At 35.5% G+C, this 20352-nt stretch overlaps 1 protein-coding gene across 2 annotated transcripts in view; it reads right to left on the minus strand.

Annotated features, from left to right (window-relative positions):
- The window catches only part of LOC123547066 (VPS10 domain-containing receptor SorCS1-like), a 47352-nt gene that overhangs the window by 11561 nt on the left and 15439 nt on the right, over positions 1-20352 (minus strand). For both annotated transcript variants that reach the window (XM_045333835.2, XM_045333838.2), the window contains exons 4-19: positions 16257-16412; positions 15720-15879; positions 14774-14955; positions 12730-12900; positions 11659-11820; positions 11022-11195; positions 10314-10408; positions 8817-8924; positions 7345-7468; positions 6756-6895; positions 6280-6396; positions 4879-5044; positions 4016-4202; positions 3103-3251; positions 2721-2859; positions 1600-1712 (exon numbers count right to left, since the gene is read on the minus strand). In XM_045333835.2, the coding sequence (XP_045189770.2) occupies positions 1600-1712; positions 2721-2859; positions 3103-3251; positions 4016-4202; positions 4879-5044; positions 6280-6396; positions 6756-6895; positions 7345-7468; positions 8817-8924; positions 10314-10408; positions 11022-11195; positions 11659-11820; positions 12730-12900; positions 14774-14955; positions 15720-15879; positions 16257-16412 (2343 nt within the window). The remainder of the gene's footprint in view (positions 1-1599; positions 1713-2720; positions 2860-3102; positions 3252-4015; positions 4203-4878; positions 5045-6279; positions 6397-6755; positions 6896-7344; positions 7469-8816; positions 8925-10313; positions 10409-11021; positions 11196-11658; positions 11821-12729; positions 12901-14773; positions 14956-15719; positions 15880-16256; positions 16413-20352) is intronic.

A 20352-nucleotide genomic window follows, 5' to 3' on the forward strand; every position in this document is an offset into this window, starting at 1 on the left:
TTCAGACCAACTTTCATACAGATCCCATGAAAAATATGGCCTTTAGAGAGGTCACAAGGTTTTTCTATTATTTGACCTACTGACCTAGTTTTTGATGGCATGTGATCCAGTTTCGAACTTGACCTAGATATCATCAAGGTGAACGTTCTGACCAATTTTCATGAAGATCTTGAGAAATATATGGCCTCTAGAAAGGTCACAAAGTTTTTCTATTTTTTGACCTACTGACCTAGTTTTTGACCGCACGTGACCCAGTTTTGAACTTGACCTAGATATCATCAAGGTGAACATTCTGACCAATTTTCATGAAGATCTTGTGAAATATATTGCCTCTAGAGAGGTCACAAGGTTTTCTATTTTTAGACCTCCTGACCTAGTTTTTGATGGAACATGACCCAGTTTCGAACTTGACCTAGATATCATCAAGGTGAACATTCTGACCAATTTTCATGAAGATTTTGTGAAATATATGGCCTCTAGAGAGGTCACAAGGTTTTTCTATTTTTAGACCTACTGACCTAGTTTTTGATGGCACGTGACCCAGTTTCGAACTTGACCTAGATATCATCAAGGTGAACATTCTAACCAGTTTTCATGAAGATCCATTGAAAATTATGGCCTCTAGAGAGGTCACAAGGTTTTTCTATTTTTAGACCTACTGACCTAGTTTTTGATTGCACGTGACCCAGTTTCGAACTTGACCTAGAATTTACCAAGATGAACATTCTGACCCATTTTCATAAAGATCCCATGAAAAATGTGACCTCTAGAGATGTCACAAGGAAAAGTTTACACATGCACGGACGCACGGACCGACGCACGGACGACGGACAACGGACACCGCGCGATCACAAAAGCTCACCTTGTCACTTTGTGACAGGTGAGCTAAAAATGTGCTTGTTGCAGAGGCTTATTACAATAAAGACATCCAATGTGCATCTTTCACTATTTAAAGTAGTTTTAGGTACCAACTGAAAATTTAGAAAATCTTTATCAAATAAATTTGACTAAATATATAAATGATCTGTGTTAAACTTCTAGAGCTATATCCATAGATACATGTCATGTAAAACAATCTTTTTTTTAAACTAGATGCGTGTCCTTAGGAAACTGGTGCCCCCACACCTGATACTGTATGCATATTTTGACTAAGTCCAGGGCCACTACTCTTGTCTGGCCAGGCTGTGTGAAACATTAGGTGCATAACTTCACATGCTGAATAACAATCATTGTGAGGTTTAATAACTCTAGGTGAAATACTTTTTGAGATATGCATGACACAAATATGGACGGATGAACGGACATTCAGACAGAGGGCCAGACGGGCAAAAAAGGGCAAACGCCCCTCAAAAATTTTGGGAGGCACATAAATCATTTATACTGTGTTTACCTATACATGTATCTTGTAACCTAACACAGCTATGAAATAACTGTTCTTATTTTTTGAACATAAACTTGGGTCTAATACGTCTTTAAACAGGTTCATTTACTAAATAGTATGATGTAACAGGAATAAAAAAATATCTTCCACTGTAGACAATGTGTTTGCTTGACAGAAGCATCATTCACCAAGTTTATACTGTTCAATGCAATGTTTACCTGTGCTAGATTATGGCAAAGTATTTCCGCAAGTGCTTGTCTTACATTGAGGCTACTACTGTTATAGTTGTTTATCTCTTCCGAAAAATGTAAACGCACAGTTGTCATGTCATCTGGAAAACAAATATATTACTAATTACATATACATACTGTAAAATCATTCATTTTCATTCGTGACATATTTTTGAGGAATTCATGATGCCTCGATCAACCAAAATCCTGACGATTAAGCATATATTCCACTACTTTATCTTTGAAAATTGATGTCCATGATATTCAACTCCAAATAAAAATGATGCCCATGAAATTAACCTTTACCCTGCTAAATTTCTAAAATAGACTGGTCTATCATTCAATTTGGGCAGCACCATTTGTTACTCAAAGGGTTGTTCAAAGAAAATTTACTGACTGAATAGCGAACACTGCAGACCAAGATCTGACTGCACGAATATGCAGACTGATCTTGGTCTGCACTGGTCGCAAAAACAAAATCACTTAATGCCAGCAGGCTAAAGGTTAAAGGATTCACAGTATTTTCTTTAGATACCTTACATTTAATTGAAGGTTTACGGTAATCAATTTAATGATAAATACATCAACAAATGTGACATACTGTCATCTTTACTGAGCAAGTTTTTACATTTTTGTTTAAAAAAATATAACTGATGGTAAACAAACAAATTGCTTACATCTCTTTTCTTTGCTATATGCAGTTAATCACATATTTAAGAAAACAGAATGCTTTAAAAACAATCAATAAAGAAGTAGGAAGGTTCTGATATTAGTTGGGATTAAATCACACCTTCACATTTGGCAACTTCCCAGTTAACACAGAATGTTCCCCTCGAGGCAGAGGAAGGCACATAGATACAAACAACCATTCTCCTAAAAGTCTGCTAAATTTTACTCTCTAATGAAAGAAATTAATGCCCCCGAGTGAGGCCCCCCACCCCCTCTCCAGCAATGAAGCTTAAGTAATGCTCAAGATAACGGCTCATAAAGCCAACAGTACTGATTCTTTTAACCCTGACCTAATGTAATTAAAGCCTTTCCCTCCACAAACTTTTATGGCCACATTCTCCAATGCAAACAAAAAATGTTACAAGTACACCTGAACTCACCATACACCTCCACAGACTGTGTATAGAATACAGAGCTGACAGAGTTGAATACATTTAGTGTAAGTTTGTATTCTCCAGGTTCATTGAACTCTTGTTGTATAACATTCTGCCATGTAAGCTGCCTAATATCTCCTGTCATCTGCAAAAATGTAATTTACAAAATCAGACTTTCATTTACTTATTAACCAAACAACATATATATTTCTGCTTTGATAGTATGTATTTCTGGTAACAACTGACTTACGGCCACAGTATAAAAATGTATTCTTTTCTAAAATGTTTTATGTTGGTGAATGTGACGATGATTCACCTTTGGTAAGCAATTTAAGAGTAAATTTTTTTAAAAGTTAAGTAAAAATGTAAAAGCTTGAATACTATATACCTTGTTTTCGAAGTGCCATGCAAAGTGAAGGGATTGCTCTTTTCCAAGTTTTGTGATATTATCTGAGCCAAGGACTGTAACATTAAAATAACTGGGCATGCCTGTCCGTGCTCCCCATGGTATCTCAACCAGCACTCCTTTCAAACCCTCTGAAAGCAAATGACCAATAACTTAGTCTGAATAACTGTACATATGATCAAAACCATAAGCCAGCGGCTTATTCACATGAAGAATTCAATGCCACGAGTGAGACTCGAACCCAAATCGGTGAGAGGTCAGCAACCTTAACCACTCAGCCCCGGAGAACCGCACCCACCCCCCAATGTAATTTAAGACACTGGGTCCTTAATCGTATATGGCAATTTATGTTGTCTGTTTAGGCAATTCGGCATTATTTGGATGTTAATATAGTTCAGCTTGCACATGCCTTTCTGAAAAAAAAAAAAAGCCAGAAAAAGCCAAAATCAGTTACAAAGAATATTTAATCTGTGGACTATCATTAATGGTCTTAATTGTATAAATGACACAAGTTAGTAAATACTTTACAATTATACATACAAGACTTTTACAGGACTAGTCCACCATCAATATGAATATGAGGTCAAGTAAAAGGTTGTTTAGAACAATTCTGTTTAGTAACACTGTTTTTTTTCCCATTAAACTCATATATGAGCCGTGCCATGGGAAAACCAACATAGTGGCTTTGTGACCAGCATGGATCCAGACCAGCCTGCGCATCCGCGCAGTCTGGTCAGGATCCATGCTGTTCGCTTTTAAAGCCTATTGCAATTAGGGAAACTGTTAGCGAACAGCATGGATCCTGACAGCATTTTCCTAAGCATTGAAAGAACTCCCAATCCCTGGATAGACTGGAAAAAAGCCAAGTCTATGGTAGAAAGTTATTTTAGCTTACCTTCAACATGTATAGGTAGAACAGCCTGGGCTGTCCCTTTACTGTTTACAGCCAGGACAGTGATATTGTATTTCCCTATAGTACTGAAGGATGTTGTAATAGATGCGGCATTATGTAGTCCTTTTATAGTAACTGGAGAGCTCTCGTTACCAAAAGTCCAGGTGTAAACAGTCTCATCTGCAGATCCCTACACAAAAATATGGTTCTTACATAAATAAAAAGTTTCAGTTGTCTATGAACAGAATCGTTGACAAGTCGGATATGGGTCACTAAAAATATCTGACAATATAAAATCTACAGAAATAATGCAGGCAGAAGAATGTTCAGAATGCAAGAAAGGATTTTTTTATTTTGTTAGGTTTAACGTCGCACTGACACAATTATTATCCGTAAGTCGGCTGGATGGCTTCCTCGCATGAAGAATTCAACGTCCTGAGTGAGACTCGAACCCACATCGATGAGAGGCAAGTGGTTAGATGCAAGAAAGTAACTGAAATTCAATTAACAAACAGGAGTCTGATTCAACCAAAAAGATTTTGTTTTTGGTTTAAAGCAGTTTTCTGTTATGAAACGGCAGGCAGTGGTTCTGGATTCTGTACCAGTACAAACCTTTTCTCCGCAAGGAACTGCCAATCCTGCCACATGTATGAATCAGAGGGTGGAAGATGGAATATTTCAGACACAATGTCTTTGATCAAATTATCATGTAGAACATATGCCGTGCCCAGGAATCAAACTCACGATCCTGCGACCCGTAGATCTGCGCTGTCACAATCGAGCTAAGCGGCGGGCTTAAACCAAAAAGACCTTAAAGACATGATCTTAAATAGTCAAATGTTAAAATTATAGTTTCAGTTACTTACAGACTCTTGGGTAAGTCGAAATGTGACATTTACACCTCGCTGTATACATTTCTTTTCACTGTATATGGTAATGCCCCTGGGTGCCAACAAAGGACAGTCTGTTTCTACAGGTAAATATTTACTTTCCTTTCCTCCGTTACATTTACTTGCTGCAACCTTTCTATACCTACAGTTGTTTCAAAAGAAAGTGATAAAATTGAGATCATGGTTTATTGCATATTAAATACAAATGTATAAAGACAGAGATGGTGCTGGGGTTTAAGTGTCAGCTACTCACACCAAAGGTTGCATTCTTGTAACATTTGACCAGATATATCAAGCTTTTAACAAATTCAGAAGTAAGTCATTAAGCTTCAAATAAATAGCAATAAAATGCACTAAGACAGTTCTGACCATGGTTAAGTTATAAAAAATGATTCATTTTCACGACATAAATAATTGATCACACACTTGTCTATATTACTATTTAAACAAGAGCTGTCACAAGAAACAGTACGCTTGACTATTTCCATGCTGCATAGTGAAATCGAGCACATCTGAGTCAAATGTATTTTAATTAATATCAGAAATAGAGAGAAAGTGTATAAATAAATTAACTAAGCATAAAAGGGACAAAATTAATGGACTATTTCTGCAAAATTAATGCACCATATATAATATCATGTGGCTAATAATGCTGAACAACCATTTAAAGTTTGAATCAAATCCAATTAGTCATACTGAAATTGAGCAAAAAGGCGTCACAAATTCAACCTGAAATTTTGAGTATACCAGAGTTATGTGGGTTGGGTGATGATATGAAACAAAACAAGTTTGAATCAAATCCATCAATTAACAACAGATATCTGGTGAAAAAGCATAAAAATCAAAACTGAAATTCTGAGTAAAAAGGGAAATAATTCATTAAATATTTAAGCAAGAGTTATGGAACTTGCGTCATATGATGAGGACGATGATGAGGGAGAACTGATTTAAGTTTGAATCACATCCATTATGTAATAACAGAAATAGTGGAAAATTGTGCGTCAGAGTTATGGATCTTGTTTCATATGATGAAGGTTGATGTGGCACAACTATTTAAAGTTTGAACCAAATCCATTTCATAAAAACAGAGGTAGAGTGAAAAGTGTACCAAAACTTCAACCTGAAATTCCAAGTAAAAAGGGGGATAATTCATAAAATACTGGTGTGAGAGTTATAGCCCTTGTGTCAAATGATGTGGGTGATGTTGAGGAATATCTATTTAAATTTTGGTGCAAATCCATCAAGAAATAATCGAGATAAAGTTAAAGTGCATAACAGCTTTAACCAAGGTGTGGATGCGGCACAGACATGGGCACCAGGTCGAGTAGGACTGCTCTCTATATACATTGCATAGTTCAGCTAAAAATGACAACCTACCCTTTTGAATGATTATATTTCCCATTTATACAGTGAGGTCCAGGAAACTGATCTTCTTTAAACCAGGCTGATTTTATACATGTAGTACCATCAGTTCCAACATCATATCCAAAATCACTGAAATTTAAATGAGGCATCTCTTATACACAACAATAAGTCTATACTAAAGACAAAAGTCTGGGGTGGCATTTTTCAAAACTTCAAAACTTGCATCAACACTTCATACTATGGTTAAACCTGACCATGCTGGACACAACTGGTTTTGCCTTTGCGACCAGTTAGATCATGATCAGCCTGCACATCTGTGCAGTCTGATCATGATCTGCAGAGTTCGCTATTCAGCCAGAATCTTTTTGGTAAGCACCCCTTTTAACAGTTAATGGTATTGTCCAAATCTGAAGATGGACAAGTTCATTATACAAATTTAGCATGGTAATGCAAAACAAAACATGAACAATAAACATCAAGTTACATACCATTCGAAATCTTCTCTTTCGCATGAACAGATCTGGGCACTTTTTGGTCGAAAATAATCAGCCCCATAATAGCATTCTGATAACTGTTTTCGTCGCTCATATACAACGTTTTCTCCCATAATGCATCTCACATTGTTTTCCTAATTTGATAGTATATTAAATGTAAGCAAGAAATATCAATAAATTGAGTATTAACTTCAAAGTATCAACAAGTATATTAGAATCATTTAGACACGTTTCACTCTTCAAATACAGAATGTATTGAAACCTTACTGGTGACAGGTACATGCAACAACAAAAGTGCAATAAAACAGGGTAGTAATCTAAACTCTTCATGTTCTTTTAATTAAATGCTCAAAGACTTCAGTCTTTAAGGCATTCATGATGCCAGCTCAGAATCAAGCCTAACATAAGGCTGTTTGAACCCTGCTCATGTGAGGTTTTGCTAATGCTTGGTTATGACTGAAACAGTACAGGAATCTAGAGTCTGTCTGTGTCAATAAAGTCCAAAATGCCAAATCAGACATCTCATTTTGTGATATAAAACTAAATTTACAGTCAATGACATCAAAATTCCTAAAATTCTTACCACAAGATCAGCTGATGGCTGCCACAGTTCAAAATCATCGAAGCCACACTTACGATCCAGCACAGATCCAAAATCCATCTTCACCATAACCCAGCCATTACTCGAGTTCATATGACCAAATACACTGAAGAAGTAATCACAGAATGTAAGAAAGCTTTTTCTAGAAATAGACTATTACTACTTCTTGAATCTGACACAACTTCACTGAGGACAATCATCTTAAAAAGTTTAATGGGTGTATGTCCAGGCATTCCCTAGGTCTATAAGGTCAATGTGACCTTGACCTTTGACCTGCTGACTGCAAAAACAATAGGGTTCAATAGGCATATCCTGTAAGTTTGACTACTGCAGGCCTAAACTTTCTCAAATTAGTACATGGGAACCACATAAAGTGTAAAAGTAACTGCAATCTTGACCTTTCACCTACTAACCTCAAAACAACAGGGTTCATTCTACTGACAACAGCAATCATTCTGTGATGTTTGGCTACTGTAGGCAAAAGCATTATTACTTAGAAACCATTTAATAATCTCCTAATTACTGCGACATTGACCTACTGCAACCTTGACCTTCCACCTACTAAACCCCTCATAAAATGATAGGGGGAGACTGCAGACAATCATCCTATAGAGTTTGACTATTATAGGTCAGAGCGTTCTCTTGTTATTACTCAAGAATCATGTACAGTCTCCTAGTCACAGTGACCCTGACCTTTCACTTACTAACCCTGTAACAACAGCAGTCAGTTTACTGACCACAGACAATCACCTTACAGAGTTTGACTACTGCAGTTATTGATCTGAAACCAGTGTCTATGGACCAAAAGACCCAAATGAGCAAAGCGATATATCCTTTCTTCTTTGCAGGGGGAGCACAGAAATAATAAAAAAAATGAGCTGCACCATGGGAAAACCAACATAGTGGCTTTGCGACCAGCATTGATCCAGACCAGCCTGCGCATCTATACAGTCTGGTCAGGATCCATGCTGTTCGCTAACAGTTTCTCTGATTGCAATAGGCTTTAAAAGCGAACAGCATGGAGCTTGACCAGACTGCACAGATGCGCAGGCTGGTCTGGATCCATACTGGTCGCAAACCCACTATGTTGGTTTTCTCATGGCACGGCTCAATTATATTTTTTGAGCAATTTAGTACCTAAACTTTGATGCTTAATCCCAGCTTGAAGCCAGGTAAACAAAATTCTGTAGTGAATTCATTATTGCCAAATCTGCCAGTCCTACTGCACTAAACCAATTATTATAAAATTAAAATAGTTGAAGAAACAGCTTGAGATTATTTATGTAGCTTTTTCAATCATTAATGTATCATAATTTCTGTAATAAGGAATTAAAAATAGAAAATTATATTCATATGAATAAATCTTAAGAAATACACTGCACCAGTATAACTATTACGCAGTCTTAAAGAGGATATTCTGTAAGCCTACCAAAAAATATTTAATATTCTCATACCTTGATATTAAAGTTTTTATTCCGGGTTCATTGACTACACCATCCACATTCATCTCCGAGCTTGTAATGTTATGTGTTACCCATGAAGCTCCCTCAGTGCATGAAAAACTACAACATTTCATAGATAAAGAAATTATATCAGGTAATTAATAAATTCCATATAATCTATGCTCCTCACACCACAGATAAAAAAATATGGCAATATAATTTATCCAAGGTTGTTTCAAATTTACAGGAAAAACTTCTAACATTTAACAATGTTTCTATTATGAAAGAACTTCATGACACATAAAAAACTGTTGAAGATATTGTGAAAATATTTTGAAAATGAAACTACAAATAAAAAAGCCATTTCAATACAAACTATCCATGAAATGAAAATGCAACTATCTTGAACACAGTGACATCTTTATTCTTTCCTTATATGGGCATTGCCAAATATGGTCTTTATAGCAAATTTTTATTAGAATGTAGAATACCGGTATGTAGGAGCAGTTCATATGATATTGTATCTTAACAAACTTTATAATGCAAGTTATAAATCATTAATTTATCACATACAATAAAATACTGCTAACTCCAGCTTCAGTGGCTGACACAAGCAATTTTGTATTTACCAGCTATTTTCCTTGTACTTTCTATCTTTGGACTACTCAGAACCCTAGATAACTTAAGGACTTTGCTCAACTCCTTTCGTCTTTGAGTGATCAGTGCTGTATTGTATGGTAATGCGCATTTAGGATAGAGTCATTTCGTCACTGAGCACAATAAAGCTGACTTTCCATTACATGAACAGTATTCAAATGGTTATAATATATAATTGTTCTTAGTTTGCAGTTGAACTTTCATAATGTTTGGACATGTGAGCCACAAGTTCTTTTATGGGGTTTATAATATTTCAATAGAGAGCCTTCCTTATGTGTAAGGACTCATTATAAAATCATTAACTGTTGTTGGGTGGGGGACTAGTTCTCATGGATTTCAAATGTAAATTCTTATTCATTTATCTTCATTAGTTGAAATCCTTGAATTCATTTTCAACAAAATAACTGCTCTGTCCAAAATCATTAAAAAAAAAAATGGTTTCACCATATTTCATACATTTTATTGAAACCTGTAGTTTTTACATCATGTAAATGACACTACAACTGAGGATGCATCTTTCAGGAAATGATAGAAAAGGCAGTTCAAAACAAGATTAACTTCAAAAAGCAGCAGCACTTTTAAAATGTGACACCATCCCCTAAGGTGTATGACTAAAGATTTTGTTTATCGAGGTTTAAAGTTTGAAGGTGAAGGTCATATGAGGGTGAAGGTCATCTATATATAAGTCTGTATGTAGTTGCCACAAGGACTGTTGAGTGTGAGTGTAAACTAAATCGGGACATTCATGTGGGCTATAGGCAATCTGCTTCATATGGACTGATGAACAGACAATTGGACAAACAGTTCTATTACTACATGCCCAGAGGCATATAAAAGATATCTAACACTTACTGAACTTGATTAGTTGGTAAACCGTGAGCTGCTACAGCTGATATTGCACTCCCCTGATCCATTATATTGAGAAAATGATTCCCTTTGAATGGTGCCTGTTGACAAATAAACAGAAAACATCATATAATCACTTTACACACATTCAATCATAGCAAAAATGACAACATAAACTTCGTGAGATTGTAATTTTAACGTATACAGTTAAACCTGCATTAGAAGCCACCTATATAAAACAGCTACTTGTGTTAAACAGCCTGTCAGCTAATTCCCCAAATAGACATTTTTCTTTAAATTTAGCTTGTCTTAAGCAGCCAGACTCTCTTGGCTGGCTGCTTTACACAGGTTCAACTGTAGTTGTAAAATCATGTACTGTGCGCAAATAAAATTAGCTGAATTTGTTTGAAGATATGAAAGAAACAATGCATATTCTTAAGACAAAAATTTTTCATTGTGTGTAAGTCAGTTCTTCACAAAATTTAAAATAGGGATGGTCATAAATAGATGATGGCATTTGAAACTAGAAATGTTTATAAGTTTTCTTTTAAATACTAATGTTGTTTATCTTAAAGTAGGTGAGTGTTTAAACACAAATAGCAAAAAGTTATCTCCCTACTACCTGGTATTATTCACCGCCCTAAATATTTTCTTCTAATCTGCAGTAATGTTTTTTTGAACACAGAAAGTATCATGTTTGAACTGGCTACATACTGCTTTCCATGTGAATCCTGCATCACGGCTGATAAAAACATGTGAATCCATGTCTAGAAACTCTCCGACGCTACCGTGGGCAAGGATCAAGCCTGGCGCTTCCTCTGTACATACAGCCATAGGGATCCGGAAAAACTGATTTGTGTTTCCTATATGAAGATGTAAGTTACATTTCTGAAACAAATTTAAAAGCAAACATTCTGACTAATGAACTGCTTCTAAGTAACGAAACTATATGATTACAAAAAGACAATTTTTAAGTAAAAACTGGAGACAGGAATATCTACAGCATTTTCAAAAGAAATCAGATCTTGAAATGCTTATCAATAACAAATATAACTTTCTTAGTAAACTCAGTATTATTTATTGGGGACTACATTTTGTGGATTTATTAGTTGTGTCAAGGAAGTTACTTCCCGACAAACAAATAAAATATCTGTGTCTTTCATCTTTTAGATCTGAAATCCCAAAATTCATGTCCCCACAACATACATGTTTGGTGGGCCTCAGGAATATTTTTTTTCCCACAATATCAAATGATTTCATGAAATAAAACACTAATTTCTTTAGGTATTAGGTAAACATAGATGAAGCAGAAGACTAGCTGAAGCAGACGGCAACTGCCTAAATTCTTCACCTCTGTATCCATGCAGTTCTGTTTCGATTCTTCAGGTGCACTGAGCAGTTTCCACATCCCTCCCTTGTTGAATGTTATATAGGTACGCTGAGAAAACACGCCCCCATCAACACGAGATGTCTCGAACTTGTTTATTATATATATACCATTTAGACCCTTAACCTGAAAGATAGAAATAGTAAAGTAATCAGACAGCAAAATATACTGTAAAATCATTTAATTTCGTGGGCATGAAATTTCGTGGTTTTGGTCAAAACGGCAGTTTCGTGGGGATATAAATTCGTGGATTTCAACTTTTGAACATAAAATGAATGGGAATTTTACTTGTTCGTTGGGATCAAATCCACGAAATCCACGAAAATTAGTCCCCCACGAATATTAATGATTACACAGTATACAGTTAACTTCGTTCACTCAAACTAGGAAAATTCGAACACTGTCCTTCGCTCTAACTCATTGTCAGGTCCCAGCAAAATCCCTACATAATTTATGTTGTTTGATGACTCAAACTACTGATAACTCAAACAAATTTTTCTGGTTCCATGAAGTTCGAGTGAACGAAGTTTGACTGTATAGCTATTTGAAGCCAGAAACAAATACAGCTGAACCAGTAACCAACAGTCCCTAAAGGGTTTGACCCAGACAACCTTGTTAACCAGATGATTCCTTCTTATACAGCAAACTGGACATCCTTGTGCTAAAATGATCTGACTGTATAAAAGATGTGACTGCTTAAAAGATGTGACAGTATAAAAGAAGTGACTGCTTAAAAGATCTGACTGTATAAAAGATGTGACTGCTTAAAAGATGTGACTGCTTAAAAAAGGTGACTGCTATTGCATGTTTTCATGTACAAAAGTACATTTTGGGGGACAGACACAATATCATAAGTACTTGAAAAGACCTTAAGAAAATTTTTCATTACATAGATTACTACCAGAATGAGTATCTCTAAATTCTCTAAAGCTGAAACTTCAGCTTAGCACTAATGACTTTAATTCAAATACTTGTGATTTTAATCAATGTTGAAGGACAAAACAAAAATCAGGTGAAATAACTGTTTTCCCCCACCTTCACTAGATCTACATCAAATTTTCCTGGATATCGAAGACCGACCACATTTTCTACAGACATTACGTAGAACTGTCCAGTGACGTCTGACAAGTAAAGATTGGCTATATCCTCCTCATGGTCAACTGCTATAAACACTTGATGGTCACTTGTGTCCACTATATTGAAATCCTGAAAATTGAAATCACAACATGGACTTTACAAATGCACTTTTAAATTAATACTTGCATACAAAGACCATGTTTGGGACAGCCAAACAGAACCGGTACGTAGTTCGGCTCAAAATGATACTGAAGCCTGCTGAAGCTATGGGCATATGGGCACATGCCTGAAATATTTAATTTCTACTTTTCTATATGCAATTTCCTACTTCTTGGCAATTTCTGAAGTAGTCTTAAACATATGAAACCAACTATTATGTCAAAGTTTTGAAGCCCGGGCCTTTGTGTTTCCACATTTCTACACATCTGCTCCTTATTTGCATGGACTGTTTTAACCTTAGGTGATTCTGCCTGTGCAACCAGTGCAGACCAAGATCAGCCTTAGCACATCCATGCAGGCTGATCTTGGTCTATATGTTCGCTATTCAGTCTGTAAATTTATCAGTGAACACTCCATTCGAATAATAAATGGTAATGCCCAAACTGAATCAAAGACCAGTCCATTTTAGAAATTCAACAGGGTACGGGTTAAAAAAGTAAAAATACACAGCAATTGGAAAGAAAACTCAAGGTCTTTAGAGCAAATATAGTCTCTGTTCACAGGTATCCTTGAGCACAGGTTTGACTGAACTAACCTTTACCATGCTGTTTTTCTAAAATGGACTGGTCCATCATTCAATTTGGGCATTACTACTTATTATTCAAAAGGGTGATCACTGAAAATTTACTGACTGAACAGCGAACAGTGCAGACCATGATCAGCCTGCATAGACATGCAGGCTGACTTTGTTCTGCACTGGTTGCAAATGCAAAATCACTTGCCACCAGCAGGCTAAAGGTACATAAAGGAACTAAAATCTTCCCATTAATAGCACTCATTCCATGGCGTGTACTTACAACAAAGTATTTTGTTTACACCTATTTATTCTGACTCACCTGGGAAGAAAACTTAAAAGCTTGAAATGCGATTAAGAAAACTTCCTGGATACCAGCCAGTACTCGTGTCAAGATGGTGCAGTTGTGATCCCTTCGGGACTACAAAAGTAACATGCTGCTGAATGTATTATCACCAGAACATGATTTTATGAATACAACGCACCTATACACTCCAAGCATGTCCTGCACCTATATATTATTACAGTCATAAGACTGGTAATTTCCTCACTTCAGTAAAAAAAATATAGATGCATGTCTGAGAATTGTCAGATTAGTACTCTATAACATGTGTCTGGAATCAAACTACTTCTGTAAATTAATGGGTGTTAAATTATCCATCTCAACTTTTGCTTTGACCTTGCCTTTCAAGCGGAAATTCACTGACCATAGGCGATCGTGCTGGGAAGTTGATGGTGGTAGGCTAAACACTTGTTAGCTTTTGATAAGAAACCATAGTTAGCCTAACATGTAAGTCTCTAAATCTAGGTGACATTTACCTTTGACCTGCTGACTCTTAAAACAACACGGGTCATCTACTGACCACAGTCAACCGTCTTATATAGGCCAAAGCATTCTTCACTCAGAAATTATGAACAGTATAGAAGTCAATGCGGCCTAATCAGTAATCCCATCAAGTTTGACCATTATCTATCAAAGTCAATGAGACCTTGATGCAGTAGGGGTCATCTATTCAACAAAGGCAGCAATGCTACTGGAAAATGTTTTCAATCTCTAGGTCACTGTGACCTTTACAATGGACCTGAAAATCTACTGTGATCAATTACCAACAAAGCACAATCATCCAATGAAATTTAATTATTACCGACTTAAGCATACACCAGCTTTTGTTAAACAGTAAAGTAAATTGTCTACAGACAGACTTGACAAAGTCAATGTACCGCTTTTTCTTCAAACTGGGCATACATTAGGATAAAATAATACGTTACCAGTGGTGTTAAATTTGATGGAAAGTATGCTCTCTTGAACGGTCCCCTCTTATAAGACACAAAAAAGGACGTCAGGTCGTCTGTCGACTTCTGTACAAAGATGTATTCATTCTCCACAACTAGTGAGTAGAAATCTATAGTTCCCAACGTTTTGTCATATTCAGCTTTATCGCAATTTGGGGCTGAAAAAAGGTGTTTATATTTCATATAAAATTATATTTACAGGTACATCATTTTATCAATTAGTAAACAAATTGTTTATTAAGATAGGATGTGGTGAACCAAAACAAGTATCAATTTTTAAACAACATTACAATACACATATTAAGACAGCTAAGACAGACTTTATTATGTTATTATTTGAACATGTTGAGTCATTTGAAAACATACTTTGTCTCATTAAACATCTCAAAACAAGGAGTTTCTTGTCTAAATGTCTGAAAGCAACTGATGTTTTATAATTTGTGCATTTATTCATTTCCGTCGGCATAGCTGACAGGAACAGAACACAACCTGAAGGCTTTTTATTTCAATTAATAAAATAACAGGCATTTTGTTGCAAAATTTTAAGTCGGTCATAACAACAATACAAATTAATAAGATATTATTCTTGGCTTATAATTAATCACTAGTGTACTAACATATTTCATGTTACAAAAATGTGAGTATTTTAAAACACATGTACATATTTTTAGCTGAGTTAACAGGGTTTAAAATAACATTACTGAATGAATACTGACAGTAATAAAATGCCTAAAATTGGGATGGTAAAAAAATTCTATTTTTGATCAAAAAAGTTTGGGGTTTTTTTTTTTCAAAACAAGATGTCCAGAATTATCTATTTTCTGAGGGATTTGATTTTGTTTTACAGACCAAACTGTGAAATCAACACAAATATTGTCCCCAAAATAAACAGTAATAATTTCAGTGTTACAAGCTCGCATACCTATACAAGCAAAGTAAGTGACCGGTCCCATGGGGTCCTGTAATTCCATATGAACAATGTTAGGATTATGGTCCACGCCGTCCACCGCCCAGAAGAACCTCTCCGTCACACGCTCCATCATCAACTTCCATGTAGCACCAAAATCTTTGGACACATATAACTGTTTAATATATTGGAGAAATAACTTACTTGTGTGTATACATTTTATATCTAATAATAATAACAACAGAGACTAAATCAATAGCAGTATTTTCATTTATAATTTTTTTCAATAATAGGTTAATAGTTACAAAATACATTTTCTTCCAAATTGTCTTTATTTTTTGTCTTTTTTAAATCTATTCTTTTCCCAAAAACCAGTTGATGATAAAACTTTTTTTTGTTGAAAAGTTTTGGATAAAATTCAAGCAGTCCTTTTCAATATTTAAGCACTTTTTCAGGATTTTAAGGTTCAAGACATTTTCATGGAGTTTTCAAGGGCTAGCATTAAATTCACGGCCTTTTCAAGATCTGTGCAAACCCTATAATAATATTTACCTTCATTTCTCTTAAACTATAAGCCAGAATAAAATTTGCTATGGACGGGTGCAGAAGTATCCTGTAAGGAGAGAAGTTCAGTTTCACGTGCTTCCATGTCTGCCCAGTGTCCTCTGTTATGTATAATTGTCTCTGAATTAAATCTGACAGAATTATCTGAAAAATAAAGAATTTCATTATACATAGAATATTAAATTACATACTAAGTTTCCTTTTACAGCACTGTTTTTATAAAAAATAATTTGTTTTGGGTTTAAAACCATCAGTATTTCAGGTATTTAATGGCTGACATTTTACCTAACCAGGTTCCTAGATTCAACACCTAAACTTGTTTTCCACATGAACCAGAGGTGGAGGATGAATGATTTCAGTCAAAGTGTCTTTTGATACGCCATACTAAAGAATCAAACTCGTGACCCTGTGATCCATACATATGCGCTCTATTGAGCTAAGCGGGCTGACTCACAATAAATAGTAAACCATTAAATCTCTTTAAAAAATGAAAAACTGTAAGATCATACAATTCTGTGGGCATAAAATTTCATGATTTTGGCAGCAACAACTACTTCATGAGAAAATGAATTCATGGGTTTTAAATTTTGAACATAAAAGGAGTGGTTTAACTATTTCTACATTTTGCGGACTGACTCACCTCTGCGAAAATCTGTTCTAGAAATCAGTACAGTTCTAGAACTGTTTCCGAACGTAACAGAACAGTACTAGAAGTGTTCCATAACTCTAGAACAATTGCTCTAGAACTGTTCTGGAACATTTTATTGTACAAATCAAGAACATTTGCAGAACAATATTTGGTTCTAAAAGTGTTCTTAAAATGTTCCAAAATAAATTCATGACCAGTATTCTGTGATTTACAAGTTCTACAAATGTTCCAGAACTTATTTGTAGAACATTTTTAGAACATTTCAAGGGAATATCAATTTCTTCAAATGTTCTACAAATGTTCTGAAACAAAATTCTAGAAGATTTTGTCAAATCAAGTTCTGCATATGTTCTAGAAACGATCTGCAACAGAATTCCAGTACACTTTTAGAACAGTTAAGGGATTTATGTTCTTCAAATGTTCTATACAATAATTGTTACACAAAAATTTAGAAAAACCTGTATAACTTTAACTTCTGAACTGTTCATTCATTAAACATAAAACTTAGGTTTATTACCTTTTACAATAATATAAATTATTTCTTTAAAATAATAATTTATTCGAGACTTAAAATGTTTGTTAGTTGCTAAGGATTCGGGATTAATCGGCCTTTATTATTCAGCTGAAGTTGAACTGGTTCTCGTTTTATCAATACAGCACTGATGTGCATGTTCAGCGAGCCGAGAACACAGCCAGTTGTTCGATATAAAAGCAAAAAGCCCGTGCAGATTTCTCACATTGCGTCTGAAAGGGCGAATAGACCGTTATTATACACTGACTGACAGAATCTACTGTTCTTCTACATGTCGTTCAGTAAAGATAAACTTACCCTCCCGCCACACCCCTAAAGTTGCTAATGCAGTAATTTTTTATGGTTAACTTAGTTTTTGGTGAAAGACCTGACATTTTGGAGAAATTTGAGTCAGATTTGCTGCGTTTTGTATTATACTTTCAGGGTACCGATTTCTTATATGGCATTTATTGAAGATGTCAGTGAGCTGTTAGTGCAACGTACACTGTGAAGTCTCCGATATCCCAATTATAATCATACTCAAAGAAGTTACGAATGAATGTTCTGTGGTAGAAGTCAAGTCGAAGGAACTTCAAAGTACCGTAGATACTTCCTGGAAATTAACTTTAGGATAGTTCCCGATTTATGGAATTCAGGTGTATTGTGTTGATAAATAACAGCATTCGTCAGAATGTTTTTAACTGGAACTGTGTGCTTTTTTAGGATATCGGGAATTAAATTAATGTTTAAGACATTTTCTGTAAAAGAATATATAGGAAAAGAAATTACATGAACTTGTATATTACTTTAGCTTAGGTATTTTCATTTATATCTTAGCTTCTAGATAAAAGATAAGGCTCACTGGCAGTTATTTCTGTGTTATGTAATTTTTATGAATTGGTAATTATACCTTAAATGTTAGGACTGTCGTTCAAATAATGTTGAATTGAGGGGATCAGGCGAGATATCAAGTTAATTAGATTGCTAAACAATAACCGGTTTGGTGTTTGTTTTGTGGCGATTTATACGGTTGATGCCGAACTAGAGATATATCTATGCGTTTGGTGTCATGAATTTTATTCGGAACAGTTCAGTGTAATCAGCGTTGTCATCTGTCAGTTATGGACACGGTCCGCTCAGTTTGGTGAAACTATGTTTGCCTTTATCGGGCCTATCACAAGGGCATTATTGTCTTAAACAGTGCACCAAAGGTTGTTCATTGCAAAAGATGCACCTTGCTATTTAAGGTTGGTTGACCTGAAGTTGCTTCGGGTCACTAGGATTTCGTCCTTATAGTACTGGTGAGTCCTAGATTGCATTGCGTTGCGTTGCTTGCTTGTGAAGTGGTTGTAGTGCACCACTATAGGTTCTGGTGATGCCTAGGTTGCTTTGCTTTTTTTGCGTAGTGAAGCTTCTATAGTGAATAATTACAGTATTGGCGAAACCTAGGTTGTGTCTGTAATGTATCACTATGGTACTGGTGAGGCCCAAGCTGCATTCCGTTGTCCGTAGTGCTTCACTATAGTGTTGGTAATGCCTATGTTGCGTTGTTTCTTGCGATATGAAGTGTCTGTAATGCATCACAATGGTACTGGTGAGGCCCTGGTTGCATTCGTTGTCTGTAATGCTTCACTATAATGTTGTGTGGTGCCTATGTTGCGTTGCTTCTTGCAAGGTGAAGTGTATCTGGGGTGCATCAGTTGGTGTTTTGTGTGGTAGGCCCGGTCAGTCCGTATTTTAGTTTTACCAGCTGAAGAATTGGGCTGTCTCATGAATATTTAACGCGTGCCGTTTTCGTGGACAATAATGCCAATATTGTCGTTCTTGTTTTAGCACAGACATATATCAGACAGCTTTCTAGCACTGAGTGTTTGGTAGCAGCTCTTGACTTGCTTCGTGGCATCGTTTTGGTGCCGAGCCGTGGTGAGCTGAGGTCTGCTGTCATACATTCGGGTGTGGTCCGTGTGCTGGGTGCCGTCTGCGGTTTTTAGGGGTCATCGCATCGCGTGTTGTCTCATGCTTGCGCCTGGTCTCCTCTCGCTTGAAGATAGAGTGGCCAAAAACATGCCAACTTAACTTTTCAATGTTTTCTCAGATCTGTTGATGCATTTACCTTAGCAGATGTAGAATATATTAATTTAGAAATCAAGTATTTTAAGTCATTTGTTCGTCATAATGTGTTATATGATCTTAAAACATTTAACAGTATAACAATGAGATAAATCAAAGACAAAGAATGGTACATGTTCTTATTTTATGTCGAGTAATATGGAATAAATGAATAACTTCATGAACTTTTCATTAATGTTCATGAACATTAAACTCATAATGTCACATGATCAGTTTCCATTATTTTGTTGCATGCTGGGAAATTTTTTGCACATGTGATTCAGCAACTTTTGAGAAGTTTATGCAGCAAATAAGAAGGAAATAACTATCATACTACAGTTAGGAATTGTTTAAAATGAACATGAGTATACTGAAAATCAAATAAGTAATTATGGTGTTGTCATAAATCATTCATTTAAAAAAAATAAAGTCCTTTTAAAATGTCACAAGTTTTCACGACCCTGAAGCAAAGCTAGTACATACATCTGAATTTCAATCTTGTGATTAAAGTAAATTATACATTGTTTAATTTTATTCAGCAATTGTTTACTTATTATGCTCCCAATCCCACTCTAGTTTACTGTTTTACTCAACATGTCAGTGCCTTGCGAAATAATCTGGAATAGTTCTAGAACTATACTAACATTGTTCTAGAATAAGTGCTCTAGAACAAAGCTCATTAGTTCTAGAACATTTAAAGAACAGTTCTATTACATTAAATGAGACAAATCTGTCCCTGGAATGTTCTAGAACTGTTCTGTTTCATTTTTATCAGTTCTTCTAGAACAGTTCTGGAACATTTCAGGGAAGATCTG

Source organism: Mercenaria mercenaria, chromosome 9, assembly GCF_021730395.1.
Source record: "Mercenaria mercenaria strain notata chromosome 9, MADL_Memer_1, whole genome shotgun sequence".
NCBI lineage: Eukaryota > Metazoa > Mollusca > Bivalvia > Venerida > Veneridae > Mercenaria > Mercenaria mercenaria.